General features: G+C 47.3%; 1 protein-coding gene across 1 annotated transcript in view; it reads left to right on the forward strand.

Annotated features, from left to right (window-relative positions):
* Positions 1-19076, forward strand: part of LOC142592671 (uncharacterized) — a 473797-nt gene that overhangs the window by 171043 nt on the left and 283678 nt on the right. The window contains exons 12-15 of the mRNA XM_075704237.1: positions 1342-1365; positions 10010-10098; positions 11607-11633; positions 17259-17283. Of these exons, the coding sequence (XP_075560352.1) occupies positions 1342-1365; positions 10010-10098; positions 11607-11633; positions 17259-17283 (165 nt within the window). The remainder of the gene's footprint in view (positions 1-1341; positions 1366-10009; positions 10099-11606; positions 11634-17258; positions 17284-19076) is intronic.

Consider the following 19076-nt stretch of genomic DNA (forward strand, 5'->3'; position numbering starts at 1 on the left):
ACAGTCCTGAAACAAAAAACATAATATTGTAATTACTTTCTTGATGGCTGCAATTGATATGATTTTCTCGCAGTTGACGTACAATGAGGCATTATTTGTCTCTTGCGACGTAATTCAAGAAAATATCATAGGCCCTTAAGAACGGGTTCGAAGTTAGAAAAGCACGCTGTACTCTAGCGCTGTTTTATGGATACTGATAGTTTTTTGAAGTGATAGAAGTGAAGTACATTTAACAGGTTTTTATACGAGGGTGATTCAAAAAGAAACGCCTCCAGCCCCACTACGTTTGAAATATTACTGGAAACATTTTGAACTGTTTATCCTTACTGCACTGATATACTGTCGAATGTCATTTGCCTCACCTTCCTATCTCTTCCCGTTCCAGAGTAATTGAGCAAATCATGGCATCCAGTGGCGACGTCCGGTGGAAACTCGCCATTTCCTTTGGTTCAGTGGGCCACATCACGAAGGTCCTGCTGGGTCACAAGAACATTTGCGCTCGTAGGGCACGCTTTCTCGACTCGTTCATGTCGGTTGTTAGTTGCCCTGGTACCCAACGAGTGTAAATGTTGTAACGCAGTAAGTTCTTGATCATGTGGTTCACGTAACTAATGGAAGTGGCGAGTGTTCTTGCGATCTAGCGTTGCATGATGCTCCAGTTGCCCCCAATCAACTCGTCCACCTGATGTTGATGGCCTTTATCAGAGGCAGTTGCGGGCCGTCCCCTTCGGTCCTGATCCTGGAGATTTGATGCGGCTGGATTTAATAAGTCTTTCATATTCTTTGCCCACCTCCGCGCAGTCTGACAGTCAACACGGGCATCCCCATAAGCTGTAGTCACGCGACGATGAATGTTGATGGGCACACAACCTCCCGCAGTTAGAAATTCATTTACAGCCCGCTGTTTCAACCGGACGTCACCCATGGCTGCCATGGCTCTCTCGATTACTCCTGAAACAGAAGACACAGTACTCTGAGAGTCTTAAGCATCAGCGCATTAATAATGAACAGTTGAACTATTTCTGTATAGCCCTCGTGAAATTGAAGAGTGCTCTGTGTTGCGGTGTTTGTTAGCAGAGGTCATCGAGGCCAAGCAATGCAGTGCATTCCCTCATTTAAATGTGCTGATATTTTGCGCAGTTCATTGGCATAGGTGATTGCACTATGGAATAATTCTGATGGGATCACAGGGATCTCTGACGTAACTAGAATTGTGTAAGGAAGCCGAACATATTAAATATGTCCGACTCCAAAATAAATATATGCGAGAATCGCCCCTCATATTTTTTTTCATTCGTTTCCTTTTTCTTTTCCTTTTCTTGACGTTTGCACCGATCATAGCCGCAGCCACCGGAGTAGGCACGGGTAAGTACCTTAGTCGAGTGTCCTACCTGCAAAGTTTTCTACATATATTCATTGGAAGATGCTTGAGCGCAACGTCACAAAGTTTTATGACTAAGTAGTCAAAAGACAAGTTGTTACTTTCCCCTCTGTAGCACTGTTGTAGGATAGCTTTCAGCAGTTACGCAGCTGGTAACGGTTGCACTCTTTTACGAGTATCCTAGATAAAGCAGGACAGGTCAATTTACATGCCTACATTTTAATGAATCTTTCTGTCTTGTTTCAAACTTGAGGCTTTTTAAGAAGAGTTACATTACATTTAACTAACCGTGCGCAATTTGTTTTTATCGACAGTTCTGCGTGTCTAACTCATTACCCGTTCCATCGGTCTCCCCTCAAGGGACCGTTCGCCCACCGTTAAAATATTGTATTGTGTTGTATCGTGTTCACTGAAATCAATGTCACCATTGATCACTTACTTTTTGTGCAGCCTTCCATCTCTTAAAAAAATCTGGACAAATCAGGTAGGCGAATAAAGTGATCGAGGTGTAGCTGTGACCAAATTAAATTCTGGGGTTTCCCATGCCAAAACCACGATCGGGTTATAAGGCGCAAAAATTATAAGCTGAAACCTAGATTCGAACTCGTATATGTGTAAGATTTATGACTCAGCGTTTCGCGAACTTTGCACGCCTAAAGCATAAACTAAGGTATGCTCCAGCAAAACTAAACTTTAAGCCTATTCGTCGATCACCAGACATAAATCGGAAAGACGCGTGCATTATTTGGGACCCTTACACAAAAACGAAAATCAATGCACTATACGTGATACAGCGGAAACCTGTTCATCTTATCAAAATATCGGCAAACCAGGCTCTGCCGCACCACTAATGAAAGAGCACGTATCCCAACACTTCAGACAGACCGTAAATTTCACGAAGCAAGCTTCCTTCTCTTAATTAAAACAGCCAGCCTTCTCTTAACCGCGAAGTATACCCAAGCCTTACAAGCTACGCGATAAACGAGACATCATCACCCCTCACCATCACCATCACCATCAACAAGAAGCAGAAAATGTTAATTATGCTCGACTCAGAAATTGAGAGATCGAGAAATACCCGTCGCGGCCCGCGCGGCGGCGGGTAAGTACCCTGGCGCGAGTGGCCCACCTCCAAATTTCTCTTTTTATGTACAGGAATATTTCGCTTGTCCCCAACTGCAGCGCCGCCTGTTGCAGTAAATGTAACACGCAGAAGTGCTTTTCTGAGACAGCACCTGGGTAGTTTTTAGCGAAATTTGTGACGGGAGCTTTCTTGCTATTATCAGATTTATGGAAGCATGCAGTACGGCCGATATGATGGGTATTTGCACCAGTAAATCAATAAATATTTTTATTACATGTCTTCATTTCTTATTCTCTTCATATTTTGTCAAACATTCATATGTTCAATTTTATATATTCTAGTGACTGCTGGAAGCGTAATTCATATTTGTGGCCTTCAGTTTTTACAAAATTTCTTATGTTCGAAAGATTGAAAAAAGAAAGATAAAGGCACGAAGCTTGCAAATGCGAACCTCGGCACCTAGAGCAGATGACTGCAGTTCTGGGAATAGCATCCATCACAACCTCCAAAGCACGTAAATTTGGTATAATTTGTATCTCACGTGAATTTGTTACAATGTTTACGGTTTTGGCAAAATGATTCACGTGTTGTGCTGTATTTGGGAGCCATTTATATTACATCAATTTCGTCTAAGGTTCACTATTAGATGCAATTGCGATATCATTTTTCAGCTTGATAGTTTTGTTTCCTCAAAAGTTGTGACATTCTGTAATTAACGGCCTAAGTCACAAATTTGCTACCAACAGTCTCTAGATCTTAACTTAATTTTCAATATCTTTCAATATTCGTAACAGCGGAGCTGCAGTCCGTGTACGTGATAATACCGAGTCATTTCAATATTGCCCGTTCGGCTTGCTATGTACCTTCACGGCTGCGCAGAAGGGTAACTGAGAGGGCTCGGTGCTGAAGAAATTGGACGTCACAACGTAGGCCCAGTTTCAATTCTTTCTGACATGTGCATTTAACGATATTTCCTCACAATATTTCTGCTGCGTCAAGGCAATGTGTTGGTCAGTCATGAACAGTGAAGTCGTTCGACCGGAGCAAATCGTTTTGCACCCATCCCTCTATGCAGCCTACATCGACTCGGAAGAAGTGTCAAAATAAAACCGCAATGTCATTTATTACCGCTGGCGTCGGGGTGGTAATGGTAGAGCGAGTGCCATCCTGCCCCTTTTCCCGCGCAGGATTTTGAGAGGCGGCAGGGTCGCAGAGTGAGCGATAATGCGGGTGCGCGCCCTGAGCGTTCTCGCGCATGCTTGCATGGGTCAGTTTGCCGTGCTGGTGTTTGCAATGGCTTGCGCACGTGCGCGTGAAAGGTTGTCTGTGAGCATGCTCGCGTTTGTGTATGCTGCATGCATTTGCTTGCGCGTGCGTGCGTGCCTTCTCGGGCGGGTGTGTGCGCCGTGAGGAAGTTCCTGCTTGTACCCACTCGTGGTGACAACTGGGACGCACACAGGGGCGATTGTTCGTTTTCGACACAGCTTTGCCTTAACTGGCGCGATGACACGCTACATCCATGGTAAAAAAAAACAGCGCTTAAACAGGGATAGAGGGACAGGCTCTACATATACAGAAGCGGCGGCAGTGCCGGCTCCAAGCCTGATGCTCTCACAGTGCCTTCTACGCGCACTCAATACAAATGCGTCGGTGCAAAAGGCGTTTTCCCTATCCCTATCCCTAGACAGAAATTTCGATGTAGAAGTTTCTAGCTTTGTTTGAGCTCCTATGCGCCCCGTCTTTTGCCCGGCGTTATGCCAACGCAAGCAACACACTACACTGTGATTCCGTTGCGTTCTTGAAAAGCGTGAGTACGGAAGAAGTGTTATCGGCGACCATAAAACGCGTTACAACCTTGTCCCCGTGAGATTCAGTCGACGCGAAGCGACGTGCACCACAAGGACAGACTTTCTTTTAGCTCAATGCATTACTGCCGCAGGTGTGGCCAGCGTGACCTAAGCCTGGAGTGCTTAATATGCAGGCTACTCGGCCAAACAAGATGTCTTGTCTTGCAGTTGTCAGATTCAGTGCCGCATCGACGGCAGCATGGAAGCAAGAAGCAACAGAAATTCAGAGTATTGTCTATTAATGGGGGTAAGCGTTGTTCGGCTCGGCTGTCACTTCGTTTTCGTTTACTTTTGCTTATTTGCTTTTCCTAGCTTATGCACATCTACGCTTTGCTTATTCAGTGGAAAAGAGTACTTAGGCTTTAGTAGGCAATTGTCAGATGTTCTCGCCGCATCCGGCACCTTTACGGCGATAGTGTTAATTGAGTCTGAACGCCCGGCACGAGCGCGCCTCGTCGGAGGAGAGCGCTCGAAAGGCGACGCCAGCTGCCGAAGTAGCGCGTGAGGCGTTGCGTGAGAGGGAGTGTGCATCGCCGCGACACCATGGAACACCACTTAGACAAGAGAAGGCCTGAGCACACGGCGAGCGACGTCGCGTAGAGGAGGCCGGCGGCGCGCTCAGGGGTGCGGGTTGAATGGAGGGAACACGCACTTGCGTGCGTTTATTTACGCGGAACTATAGCTACGCACTGCTGAATCTTCGAGCGCATGTTGCAATTCAGGCGATTCAAAACGCAGTCGCTTTTACTTTGGGTTGTCATCTGTGTTTTGTTTTGTTGACAGATAATTCGGACACCCGGAAAACTACGATGATATATTTTCACGAAGCTGGATGTTTGTTAACCATGCAGCAACTGCGTGCCCTGTAGCATCGAACACGCACGATGCGTAGCGGTCGATGCACACCAGCTGAACACCAGCTGCCGTGAAGCTGCTGTGAAGTTCGCAGAGCATTTACTTGCGAAACAGTATCTTATTTATTTGTACGTGGGAAGAGAGGGACGAGCAGCTGCATACATACATATTTACAAACCAATACGCCGCACTTGCCCAAGAGGCAACTGCGGCGCATCCTATACCCGCCCGCCCTATACCCGCCCTATACTTTAATCGCCGCAGTCGTCTTCATACTGCTGGCCTCATCGTCATCGTAAATGGCCTCGCCGTCATCGTATCGAGCCGGCGACACTATACGGGCGGCGATGAATAGATGGGACATCGCCAGTACTTATGCGATGTTTAACAGCTGTAGTTTGGGCCAAAGCTAAAGATATAGTGATATTTAAACAGAACGGAGTAGAGCTCATGAGCGTGCTCAGACGGCAAGTCGGGCGCAATCATTTTCTGTAATTCGGCGATGGGACAAGTTGCCGACTGCGACGGTAGAGGAGGGCCGATAGAACTGTCGTCAATAGATGCTACTGAGTGATCGTCGAATGAGCAAAGCTGGCCCAGAGACATTCCACGTGGCAACACGTGGAATTCTAGTTTTTTCGTCTAGTTTCTCGGCTAGTTTCTCGGCTCGAATTCGTCTAGTTTTTCGGCTGAGAGCGTCCGTAAGGAGCCGACTAATAGGAGCGACGGTGCTGAGGTGAGTGACATTGTCTACGTTGGGACGAAGACGACGGTGAATAGGGCACTTCGGTGCAGCAGATTCAGTGGCGGCATTATCCGATCGTGTGGTATAGGGAATGAGAAAGGCCGCGTGGGTGATAGTAGCCTGTATAAGTGGTCTGTCTCGGTGAACTCCAGCTACTGCGACAGTGGCGAGAAATGTGCCTGATCCGACGGCAGTGGAAACAAATGGGCTTGTCGTCAGCAGCGCGTCATACAGATGTGTTGCGAGAACGTCGTGGGTAATAAGTTGTAGGACCGAACGCAATCGAAAAATCCGGGCGGGCATTAGGGCGATGGGCCGAGCAGACGGTGCGGACACTCATGTTCGCGAACTCTTGTCGGACAACTGCCTAAATTGGAGAAACCCTGACACCAGGTGAGTTTGAGGAGCTGGAGACGAAGGTAGCCGGATAGGCGGCCTCCATCTCTTGCGGGACAATCCTGGTAAGATCACCAGCTGTTTTGAGACGAGGAGCATCGGCAAAGGATGATTTCGCCGCGGCGTTTGGTAAACGGGCGAACTGTTCGTCGATAGGTCGGCTTTTTGCGAGTACCAGGAGGCAGCACATTTTGATAACTGCGTCTACCGTCGGCACATTGCTGAAGACGAGCAAGTTGAAGACGTCATTGGCAGTGCCGTTCAGAATGTGGGAAACCTTGTCTGGCTCAGTCATGTGTGCGTTAACTTTACGGCATAGAGCCAAGACGTCTTGAATGTACGTGACGTAGAGCTCTGTTGACGTCCTCACGGCGCTGGATAACGCATTCGTATGCGACTTTAAGGTTTACCAAGCTTTTCACTAAGTATATCCCAACTGGTGAGCTCGTCTTCATGTGTCCGAAACCAAACTCGAGGTGTGCCACCGAGATAAAAACCACGTTGACGAGCATGACAGTAGGCTATTGCCTGTTATTGACGTTGACGCGTTCGTACAGGCTATCCAGTGCTGGACGTCTTCCCTATCTTTTCCCTAGAATACGGCAGGATCATGGGGAGCTGAGTGCGATGTAGCTGGCAGCAGATGTTGTGGCCGATTGATTTGAGCGGTCGTCGCCGGGAGCCATGATGCAAGGCTGAACGTACCGTCTACTGCGAAGCTGTGTGACAAGGTACAGGGAATGTCCACCTCCACCAAATATGTGAGCTAACCTGCCGGCTAGCAGATGGCAGGGCGAAGTCGAATTTGTCGACAGCACGAAGAAACGGCAAGAGTTTGACGTAATAGTTCTGCGGAAACCCGCAAGGTGGAGAGAAGTAATTAATAAAGGAAAAATCAGACACCCACCCGTTCGTAGCCAACAGTCAACAACCCGCGCTAGCCTCTAATCATCGTCGCTGTCTTCACATTACTGGCCTCTTCATTATCATAAATACTGGTCCGTACCAATATTTAGCAAAATCTGATGGGATTCTCAATATTCCAGTAAATGAATAAAATCAAGCATGATAGATTGAAGCTTAACCCTAATGAGTTTTGTAACGACGAGGTTTGCTCTTTGGACTGCGCTTTGATTTCCAGCAGACATCATTGTCCTGAGGAAATCTGAAAACATGACCTTCGGGTCCCACCGCATAAATGCCGCGCCACTTCGGCACACACAATTCTTAAGACATTTCGATGGCAAAACCTTGTCAAGCGGACAGCACACCTACACAGGAGGTGCGGAAGAATGACGAACGTCACTGCGGAGCGTAGTAGTGACGATTTCATTGCTGTGGACGAGGTCTAAGTTTCGAAGTATCGCTTTGTAGATGAATTATCTCTTGTTGGATAATTGGACTGCATCTACGTATATGACGTCAGGATTATCCTGTTATATGTTGGTGAGTGTTTTGACTCTGGCCACTCTTCTACCCGGGAGTTGGTGTGATGCATGTTAATTAGAATGCGTCTGACAGATATGACAGAAAACCAGAAGAGCGGTACCTTCATGGTACACTCAAGAAGTTTTATGCTGCTGCCTTCCTCAGAGAAATGAATTCCGTACTTGATAATTCAGTAATTAGGGGCTCTAGCTTTCCGCTACTAAGCTTGTGGTTACGGCTTTGATGCTGGATTCTGTGGTGACATTTGGGTGATGGTGAAAAGAAAAAATACACACGTCAGTGGACCACAGGTGATGAAATAAGCACAACCCCCCTCCCCCCTTTTATTATTGCGTGCCTCGTAATCGTATCGTGGGTTTGGTGCGTAATTATAACCCAATAATATATTTTTGAAATACTGAGCACCTACACGCCGGAAATGTAAACTGTCGATGATTTAGCAAGCACAAGTGTAGCAGACGCCCTTATGTGACGTATCTATACACCTCAACGTCGGTCGAGTGTGAAGCAAGCGATATGGCTGCTTCATAAATGCACTCTCATTGGGCTCGCCCGACGGTGAAGTATTACCATCAGAGTCATGCACGTGCCTCTGCTAAGGGCCTACAGTGACTTTTCTACACTTCTGGCTTTCTGCTTGAAAGGGATCATAAATGAATACAAGGCATAAATACTTAAAGAAGGGAAAATCAGGCTTCTACCCGTTCGTAGCGATTCCTACAAAGGAAGCCCATACGGGTTCCTCGAAAGAAAAGCCTCACAGCTGAAGAAAAATTCGTCCTGGTCCGGGAATCGAACCCGGGAACACCGCCGTTCCGGGGCAGCCGCTCTACCATCTGAGCTAACCAGCCGGCTAGCAGATGGCAGGGCGAAGTCGAATTTGTTGACAGCACGAAGAAACCGCAACAGTTTGACGTAATAGTTCTGCGGAAACACGGAAGGTGGAGAGAAGTAATAATTAAAGGGAAAATCAGACACCCACGCGTTCGTAGCGATTGCCACAAAGGAAAGCCATACGGGTTCCTGGAAAGAAAAGCCTCACAGCAGAAGAAAAATTCGTCCTGGTCCGGGTCTCGAACCCGGGACCTTGCCGGGGATTTGTAGCAATCGCACGAATTTTTCTTCAGCTGTGACGCTTTTCTTTCGAGGAACCCGTATGGGTTTCCTTTGTAGCAATCGCTACGAATGAGTGGATGTCTTCCTCCACCTTGCGGGTTTCCGCAGAACTATTACGTCAAGGCTGTTACTATTACAATACTCTCGACTGACATAAAATCTTGTATGGAAATCAGTTGTCTAAAACACAACTAAATTTTGATATAACTAAGCAAATTGACAATTTTAGTGACTTCCTTCTATTGAATTTTAATTTGTATTAGCATATAATTATGGTACAATTACATAGAAAATTTTTTCCAGACTGCGGTCCCTTGTTCGAATACTTAGGCTATTCTTTTTGGCAGTATATAGAATTGCCTGCGGTTCCAGGCAAAAGGAGCTTACTGGTATCCTAATGACTACACCCAATGCACGGAATGGTTGCATCGACTAGACTGTACACAAAAGATTAGTATTAGTTTTATGCAATAAGAAACAACATAATGCATCCCTCCAAATAAATACGGATCATATGTAACGTTTCAAGAATGCGCATAAATTAATACTGATGTTTTCCCTCAAAGTGAACGTAAAGGCCTTAACACTCCGTGCAAACTGACAGACATACTGATACTGACATCGTGCGCTATGTACAATTGAAGTCATGGAAAAGCCTTCATTTGATAATGTTAACGTCAAAACGTACATATATACTAGCTATCGACGCTCAGCTCACAGACCTTTGCGAATCTCGCATAGCCTCAGCTTCTCCTAATTCATATGCCAGCTGAACAGAGTGACTTTCGATATCAACACATCTGTTGAATTCAGCAACGCAGGCACAACTTTTCCAGCGCGATGGATGGTGGATATTTTTACTGTACTGAACCAGTCGTGCCCAATATCACGTGCGAAGTACTAACTTACGGCAGGGTAAAAATGGAAAAGTGATAATGTTCTGGATCTAAAATTGCTGACACTATTACTCTCTTCGAATACTTGTGAAACTGTTTATAGATTCGTTTTTTGTCAAGTGCTGTGGTCCAAGAACCCACATCCCCCCACTGGATGCAAGATTGAGGGGCATACAAATAACGCATTTCATTTTCCGAGAATCATATTTGCTCATGTGGGTTATCCAACTGCTTATGCAGGAACAGGTCTGCACTGGCCCGCATTAACGGCGTGCATTCTCTCAGGACTTACCTTTTGGTCCCTGAATTAGTTATCTCCGCCAATGTTGGTAAGTACTTGAACCGAGCATCTCAACATCTGAACAAGCCAAGTAACACGCTTTCAGTATGGTGTAAATTGTGCAAACGCGAGCGCCCATAGCCCCCTTGCGGTGTGCTTGAAGTCTCTGGTAATCCAGACGCATAAATCGTATCTTCGTCAATCGTGACTATTTTAACGTTGATTAGGGACATAGCCTCGAGCTCAGCGAAATGACGCTGTTTTCTTGAAATATGGCCAGTAAGAATCTGTGGTAGGAACCAGATGCGCGTGAATGAAACCATCAGAAAAAAAACATCAAAGGTGGAGGTTGCGCCTAACTTCCGCCTGTTTATTTCGCAACACCTCGGACAGCTTTTGTAGGAAGGGGAAAACAACAAACACAGAGTGGTGCAGCTTCGCAATCGAGCCGGCTACCGGGGAAGCCCAGCTACCCGGTTTAACTCTCCGTTGCACGCCACTCCGATATTTAGAGAAGCCACCACAAGCTAAGTAAGGGAAAACGAACCAGTCTCAGACCGCAGGCACGTCCCTCTTCATCTGGTTACCATATTCAGTGCGCTGGCACGGCCCCATCGAAATCCTCTGCGTGCTCCTGGCCTCTTGTCAGCCAATTAGACAATTAGTCAGCCGCTCAATGTAGGCAATGTCACTCGTTTCGAAAGCAAGCAATTGACCTCCCATAAACGAGGAGAGCGTTTGAATGGGTTGTTGACGCAGCGCTGCGGATCCCCGCCCGATGCATGCGTCGGCGTTTACGCAAATTTGACGTGAGGGGATTCGAATAAAAACATATTGGAATAGCTTTACGCTATAGGGCCCCTGCATGACGTTATAATCTTAATGCTTTGCTTTGCTGATAAGAAAGTTGTGGAAGTCATTTAGCACTGCCACGAATAGATTCCTTGTTTTGCTTAATTCTATAGACATTTTCTCGTTGATTTGCTTACGTATTTTCAATTTCTGCTCGACCGCCCACTGCTCAGCTACGCACTCTGTTCTAGTGTCTGCTCTACATATTTTGTCTTCGCTTGCAACAGTCTGAAGCATTTCTTCAGATGCACGGCTAAGCACTGTGACGTCATTTAAATTTCATCGTGTTATTTCATCGAAACAAGCATGGGGTTGACGAGCGCGAAGACAACATTGGAAGGTCTGTTCGGCATAGCGTCATTAGCTGCTGTCTGCGTACTCATTGACGGCAAGCAATCATGGCCTTCATTCTGTGAAATAATTCTGTGTCACCAGAAGCCTCGTATATATTTTCCATCGTACCTCTCAGCAGTGGTTTACCTCACAAAATACCGGGCCTATCGGGTCGATGACTCGCACAGAATTCCAGCAGTTCCGGGTTCCTGATCGGTATTGTGTACCCATCATCACTGCTGCTTTGTCTTCGCGCATCCATCGTTATGAGCTTGCGTAGACAGCGCATAGAATGCGTCGGAATGAACGCATTTGTGAAACGTGCTGCTGTACTGGATGCGCTGATCTTAAAACATTTCCCTTTTATCGCAGGCCGCCTTTTGGACATAGCGGTCACGGGTAAGTATCGGTTTCGTCACAAATCCGTGCGCCATTGCAATATCGAAACATGAATATTGGAGATGCCAAATGAGGGCAAGCGTGTTTGTGTGCGGGAAACAGTGAAGTAGGCCAACGCCATGCATGGTTTGTGTTCGCAATGTATTTTGTTGGTTTGGATGCATTCTGTGGGTTTGCAGCCACTGCTTCGCGCTAAGTGTGCTTTGTTTTTGTTTTTTCAAACAAAAAGCAAATCGGCGAGATGCGGTTGAAATATTGTCGCCACGTGCCTGGGATTTCCTGAGAATCCATGAAAATTGGGAAGGAGTCCTATTGTCCCGCTCTCTGATGCATATCCGGGCATCAGGAATGTTACTAGGCAGTGAAGGCGCTTCTTTTGCAAAGAACGTCGAATTATGGATAGTTTTGTACGAGACTGCTCCAGTGGCCTTCAGAAATTATAGGTTCGCTCTTACGGTTAGGTTTTAGTGAGCGCCCTAGTGCACAAGGAACTATTCTCGTCAGATCAGTAGTATGACGATTCGGTGGCGCCGATTCTTTTACAAACCAGTCTTCCTAAATCCCTATATGATTGTGAGAAACGCCGTAGTCCGAAATATGAAAACATGAAAGGTGAATGGGGGGGAGGAGGTTGCGCCTAACTTCCGCCTGTTTATTTCGCAACACTTGGACAGCTTTTGTAGGAAGGGGAAAACAGGCAGACAGCTGCAGCTTCGCAGTCGAGCCGGCTGCCGGGGTAGCCCAGCTTCTAGGAGTATGGCGAACTCGGTTCGCCATCCTCTGCTCTGCTGTTATTCCAACGCACGGTACACGAGCGTTATTGATTTCCGCCCCCATCGAAATGTGGCAGCAACGGCGGGGAGTGAAAACGTGCAAGCTCCTTTATACGAACACAACGCGATAGCCGCTTAGCCACTTTGGCTAGTTTTACAAACTGTTGTAGTACATGGAAAGCTTTTCGAATGCCCCGTAGCGGTATCTGCTTGGGCAGGTGTTCGGTCTGTTGCGACAACACGGACCCGAGCACACGGTTGTTGGACCCTCCCGCGTTAGCCGCGTGAGGCTTAGCCGTGTCCGGCGAAAAGCGGATCCTGGACGTTGAGCAGGAGCCATATGTGTGGACCTTCAAGACCTCTCGGCGCAGGCAACAAACGTATTTGTGCTCCGCTTCGGGTAAACGGCCCCACGGCGCTGACTCACCCGAGGGAAATCGCATGGTCGCCCATCCTAACTTTCTTCCTTATTTTCACTTTCCTATCCTCCTGCTACAATATCTCCTGTCTACTCCTCCTTCCTCCGTTATCTTCACGGACGACGTGCATTGTTAACCTCGTGTGCGGCAACCAGCCTTGGTCATAGCCAATATCGTTATAGCGAGAATTGCACTTCTAGTGCTTGCTTCACGACATGCCCTGTGGTCTCGCCTCGGTGGGTCGATGGTGGGTGACTGGTATCGTCGCCAAATATACGACATACTTCGTGGGATCTGCTAAGTCCTTTTTAACTGATCGCCTCTGCAAAAAGGGCGCACACCGATGTTACCCACAAACTATGTTTAAAGGACACAGAGGCACTCATGGAATTTCATGAAATTCATAGCGATAAACAGGATAACGCAGAATGAATTCTCCTCTCTTTGTGCAGAACTCTCTCGCAGACGGTATTTGAAGTGGCTAAAGAGCCGCCAGAAAGTCCAGTGGGTATCTGTTGCCTAAATTCAGAGACACCGCATCACCACATGTCAACCGCCATTGTGATATTTTGAGATATTATCACCATAACACCACATTCAATCACGAATACTGTCATAAGCGTTAATGAATTGAGCGGCGATGGTCTCCCTGATATATGGGAGAATGAGAACGTAATCGATGTTCAAAGGATAAAGATCAGACTCAACAACAAAGCACATTGCCGGAGACATTAGGAGCAACGTGCAACAAAGTCAAAAGATGACTACACATGACTGTACATTCCAAACAGGCGTGCCACAGCTTTGGCCACGCTTCTGAGTGCTGCCGAGGGCGGCTTACTTGTGTGAAATGCCGATCGCTGTGATGCTGTGCCCCAGTGCATCATACATAAGGCCATGTGTAGTCTGGAAGGAAAACAAGATAACAATAAAAGTACAGCAAACGTAGATTTAAGGCAACCACGGCAGCGTATCTCACCAACATTTGCAGAAAAAGCACCTACATCGCGGGTGTCGCCGGCCGACCCAACAGAAGGAGCAGCCAAGGCTACTTTATTTTGGGGGAACATCTGTTGCGGCGCCAGTGGCCCATTGAAGGGAAATTTTCTTTTCGCCACTTGGGCGTTCCTGCCAAACACGAGATAGCCAGCGTTTTACAGTAGTGCTTGCAGGACATACTCTTGCATAGATTTGAGCATAGCGGCTACAACGCTAATATTCTGCCCCCAGTGCAGCGTTATTGAAAAAATTCCTTCTATAGTGCTGAAGAAATCAAAACAGGATAAATGCTCCTCACACGTTTCTAGGGGGAAGGTTCAAAGCTTTTGTGAGAACTCACAAATTTGTCGTGGGATGTCATCTCCGCTCTAAGCACAGAATATGATGTTCCAAACTTCGCAGCTCTCCGTATTGATGCAGCGTGTACATGCATCCCACAAGCAAAAAGGAGTGACCAGACGAAACGACGAGATCTGTGTTGTAACGATGATTGTGCGACAGTGCGCAAGTGTCAAAACAATGTATGGGGGCTCCTTCGTGATTCTTGAACTGCGGAAAACGTAAATAATTTGAGCATGTAAAAGTGTTAGGAAAATCTCACATGGACAGGCTTAAGAGAGAAAGTTGGCAAAATCATATCTCAGGTGTGAACTTTCGAACAAACAAGTGAGAAGCATCAAATAGAGATAAAAGAATCAAAGGTCGGCAGTGGAACCCCGCTCTGGTAATCACTTTGGTAGATAGCCTCTTCGAACCAACCAAAAGGAACTGTGCTTTTTCAAGACCACTTAGCAATGAGACTGGCGCACTACGAGGCGGAGTGTTTAGTGGTAAACTCATGGCTTTAAAAATAAATTGAATGTATGGTTAGTTAGACGTCACTATCTCTTATTCCGTCTGCGTTGACGATGTACATATGTTTTGGTAGCTTTGGTAATCACTTTGGTAGATAGCCTCTTAGAACAGGCTTCTGGGCAAACGTTTTCAACTGGTCTCTAGCTTGCAGCACTTTCATTGAGCATTCTTTAGATATAAACGACCAGTAGAAGACCGCCTTTGCAAGGAAAATAAGCACCAAAGGAGGCAGAAAACCATTCATTTCACTTATCCGATCTCCAGGCATCCCTGAACTGCCGTAATAACTCAGCTCGAGGAAGTCGTCAAATGATTTTTACTATAATAAGTAACTTACAGAATGACACTTTAAAAGCTCCCCTGTCTGTTTTAAACACACGTTCTTGAGGGTGCGTCCTGCCTGCTTGGAAAGATGTCACGATTCCAGTTCTCAAAGAGGAGTCTCACGTCTTCCTCCACCAGTGGTATTGACGAGTTGCCTATATGCAAGTTCAAACGTTATAACGGCGTCGGCTTCACTTTTTGAAGAGCAATAAACAACATAAAAACAGGGAGGGCATATGGATAAGCGTCCATCTACTACACGTTGAGTCGAACATTACGGACATGATTTTATTTGTTTTCAGTCGCAGCGAAACCCTATGATAGCTTATAGCGCTTTAGAATTTTACAATATCTGTAGGCACTGCGTGCCCGGGATAGGCATGTTGAACACCATTGAAAGCTACTTGTGTGGCCACACATTCTGTATAAGAGTTGGCAGTGCTTTTTCAGGACCACTTAGCAAAGAGACTGGCGCACCACGAGGAGGAGTGTTTAGTGGCAAACTCATGGCTTTAAAAATAAATTGAATGTATTGTCAGTTATGTCACCATCTCTTGTTCCGTCTGCGTTGACGATGTACCTATGTTTTATATCATTTAATGTTGCTACGTGTGAACGGGTGGGACAGCTTACTTTAAATACAATTGTCTTGGTGGGCAGATACAATGGTTGTAAAGTAAACGCCCTGGAAATCACTGGCGTACTCTTCATCATTTCCAAGTATTGCAATCTAGGGAGGTGAGCTCTGCGAGAGCCGCGAGCATAAGTATTGAAAAATCATTTTAGACTGCTCGCATTTAATCCTCATCTTTATTGTTTCAGGACCAAATGCTTGAAGACACTGAATATGGCAGGACTATCACACTAGTGTCGCCAAGGCACCTTGCCTAACCTAACTTTCACACAACCTAAACTTAAACAAATCAAATGAACGAAAGTGTTTTAGTAATGTGTCATAGCAGTACGTGCTTCCCGAGCCAGTAAGCAGCGGCAGCGGCCAGCGCGGCCAACGCTGCACGCCGCGGAGGTCAAGCTAGACGAGAGACCGACGAAGCAGCAGCGGCCACGATGGCCGGAATACGCGGAGCAGCTAAGCCCAGCCGCGCGCGGGTTTCGAGAGCGAGACGCCGGCATCCGCGCGCGGGCCTCAAGCGGCTGGCTCACCAACGATAACTCGTCCCGGCCCGCTGCATCGCGACGCGAATCTGGGTGATGGCCTCCCGGTTCACGCGAGAGGCTGTCTGACAGACGCTGTGTGCGTCTGTCACGCACACCGCGTAGGGGAGGGGGGACGCGAGTATGAGACGAAAGGCGACGGGAGAAGCTCGTTTTCACCCCTTCGGCGTCAAATGTGCGCCATGTCGTCTGGAGCTCCCTGGCCATTGCCATATTAGCCACTTGACAGCTGTATTATCAGTGACTCCCCTCAGAAGCATTGCAGACACTGCAGCGCTTCCCTTTCTACTAACGTGCGACGCCAGAGGGGACGTAGATAGAACTGTAGAGAGGACGAGAGGGACGTGAAGAGGCAGTTCCCATATGAGAAAAGGGGAGGTGGTGTGAGAAGGCAAGTAAACCCCACTACTATACGACAGTGGTTGGGGGGAAACAGGATAAGCTTAAGTTCAAGCTACGGTGCAGTACGTTGCTGCTATAAGCAACTTTCACGGTCTATAGGGGGCGCTACCTGAAATCCAACATGGCTGTCCGAGAGTAAGAACTAGAGCAGTCGGTGTAGTGCTGCGGCTGTCTTGCTCAGTGATATGCTGTTTCGCGTCGTCATGTTCAACTTCAGTTTACACGCCCGTAGCTATTAGCCTGCGTAATGGCTCACATTGGGCGAGCAGAACGCAGGATTTGAAGCCTCCTTGAAGGCGAGAAAGTCTTAAACATTGGTCATCTTGTGTGCTGCGGTATAAAAGCGTGCACGTCGACCTCCGGGACTGTTGAAGACCTCAGCATGCAAACTTTGCGCCTTTAAAGAAACCACACGAGCTGTAGTTTGCTTTACCGCGAAGGTGTTATAAAGAGAAGTGACCGTGCTTTCTCTTTGCTATTCTATTAATTCGACCGCTTTGAAAGCGTACCCAGACATTTTATACGGTGCGGTGCTCTCGGAAACTTGTTACTTGGACCGCTTGAATAAGCCGCCGTGTCGAGACAAATTTTTCTCGTCTTGCGCGACACGCGAGAATCGTCACTGATATTCTTTTTAATTCCTTTTTTTTACGTTTTTTGCCGTTGTCCTCGCACAGATCATAGCCGCACCGACCGGCCAGGGTGAGTACCTTAGTCGAGTGTCCTACCTGCACATTTCTCAACACGCGTAGTGGGCGCCGATGGGCGTGCCACTGGTGGCGGCCTTGCGAAGTTCGCTCGGGAGAGGAGGCAACCGCGCGCCGTAGTTTTCTGTGTCGTTGTTTCTGCTTGTGCTTGTGTGGCGTGAAAAGCCGCCTTAAAGCAGCGCTTTCTCAGCTAAAATTTCTTGTCTAGTTATCCTTGCCTGTGTTCACAACGCTGGGTGTTGAACACGAGGAGTAAACAAAAACCCATATATGACCGCTTTTGCGAACTAATATGATAACCGTTCACCCTTGTAATTTAGAGTTTGCGCTTTATGCGTGCTGTGCAAGCTACAGTCTTGTGGTAGTTCAACAGCCTGCGTCTGTCCTACCGCGTCTTGCATATAGAAATCAAGCGATGCATAGCTGATATTCACTGTCCGCGGCAATGCTCGCTTCATTCTTCCAGTTACCTTTATAAAATAATATACACGCAAATCCGCTGAGAGTTCGCTACGCGAACACTGCGCAGTCTTGTTGGAGTATTTGTTACCTTACGAGTACAGTCATGCGCGCCTGTGCACACGTTGCAGCCGCGCATCGAAGTGGCAGATGAACGCAAGCACGAGTTTGAGGTTCCTCTACGTCTGCGTCACATTGCTTCCATGCACAAATGAGAAACGCATGTCTTTGTTCGAAAATGGTGGAATCTCAAGCCGTTGTTGCAGAGCATGTACTTATGAGCGACATCAAGAGAGAGAGAGAGAAAACTTTAATTGTCAAGTTTGAGTCGAGCTTTTTCCCAGCGGTGTGGGCTAGCGTGGGCGTCTGCTTTGCCGCGACGCTATGAGCCTATTCCGCAAACCGTATCTGGTCTTGCGGGTTGGAAGTTTTCGTCTTTTTCTCCCACTCGTCATGTGAGGGAGCTCGCCTAAAGAGTAGCTGTCGTTGCGGAATGCCTAAGGCTGGGCGATACCCTAAGGTGTCGAGGATCCGCTGTCCCGCGTGTGTGCCGGATAATGGAACTGTTTGAGCCCATTTGTGGGCCCCTACGATTTCCTCAACGTTATTATGCACCCCTAGACTCAAGAGTGCCTCCGTATTAGTCCATTTTGGTAGCCCAACAGCCTGTTTGAATAACGTTCGGATTAGACCGTTAATCCGTTCCAAATCCCTCTTCCTGAGATGCAGGTAAGGGCAGACATACGCCACTTGGCTCAGAAAGAAAGCCTGGATTAGCCTGCAGGCATCTTTCTACTTGACTCCGTGCCGTCGGTTGGAGACCCTCCTGATAAGGTTCTGTAATTGCCCAGCTTAGTTTGGAGTCGTGCTACGGCTTCTTCGTTGTGCGTGTTTTGCTGGATCCACAATCCTAACACTCTGATTTTAGGAACGGATGGGACCGGTTATCGGGCTACCTGCACCTGAATGTGTGCCGGCAAATTAGCAGCCGCATTTGCGGGATATTTGTTCCGGACTATAAGCAATTCTGATTTTTTCGGCGCACAGCTGAGGCCATTGTTGCGAGCGTGTTTCTGCAGTGCGTCAGCTGCTGCCTGCAGTGATTCTGAAATCTCTCCATCCGACCCAGTGCACGTCCAGATCGTTACGTCATCGGCGTAGATGGCGTGCCTGATATGAGGAATCTCTTTGAGCTGTCGGGATAAGCCACTCATGGTGGTATTAAGAGGAAAGGAGAAAGCACTGCTCCCTGTGGTGTACCTCTAGGGCCGAGCTCTATGGTTTTGCTTTCAATATTGCCTATGTTAACGGTGGCAGTACGTCCCTTGA

The sequence above is a fragment of the Dermacentor variabilis genome, chromosome 9 (genome assembly GCF_050947875.1).
Source record: "Dermacentor variabilis isolate Ectoservices chromosome 9, ASM5094787v1, whole genome shotgun sequence".
NCBI classification, from domain to species: Eukaryota; Metazoa; Arthropoda; class Arachnida; order Ixodida; family Ixodidae; genus Dermacentor; species Dermacentor variabilis.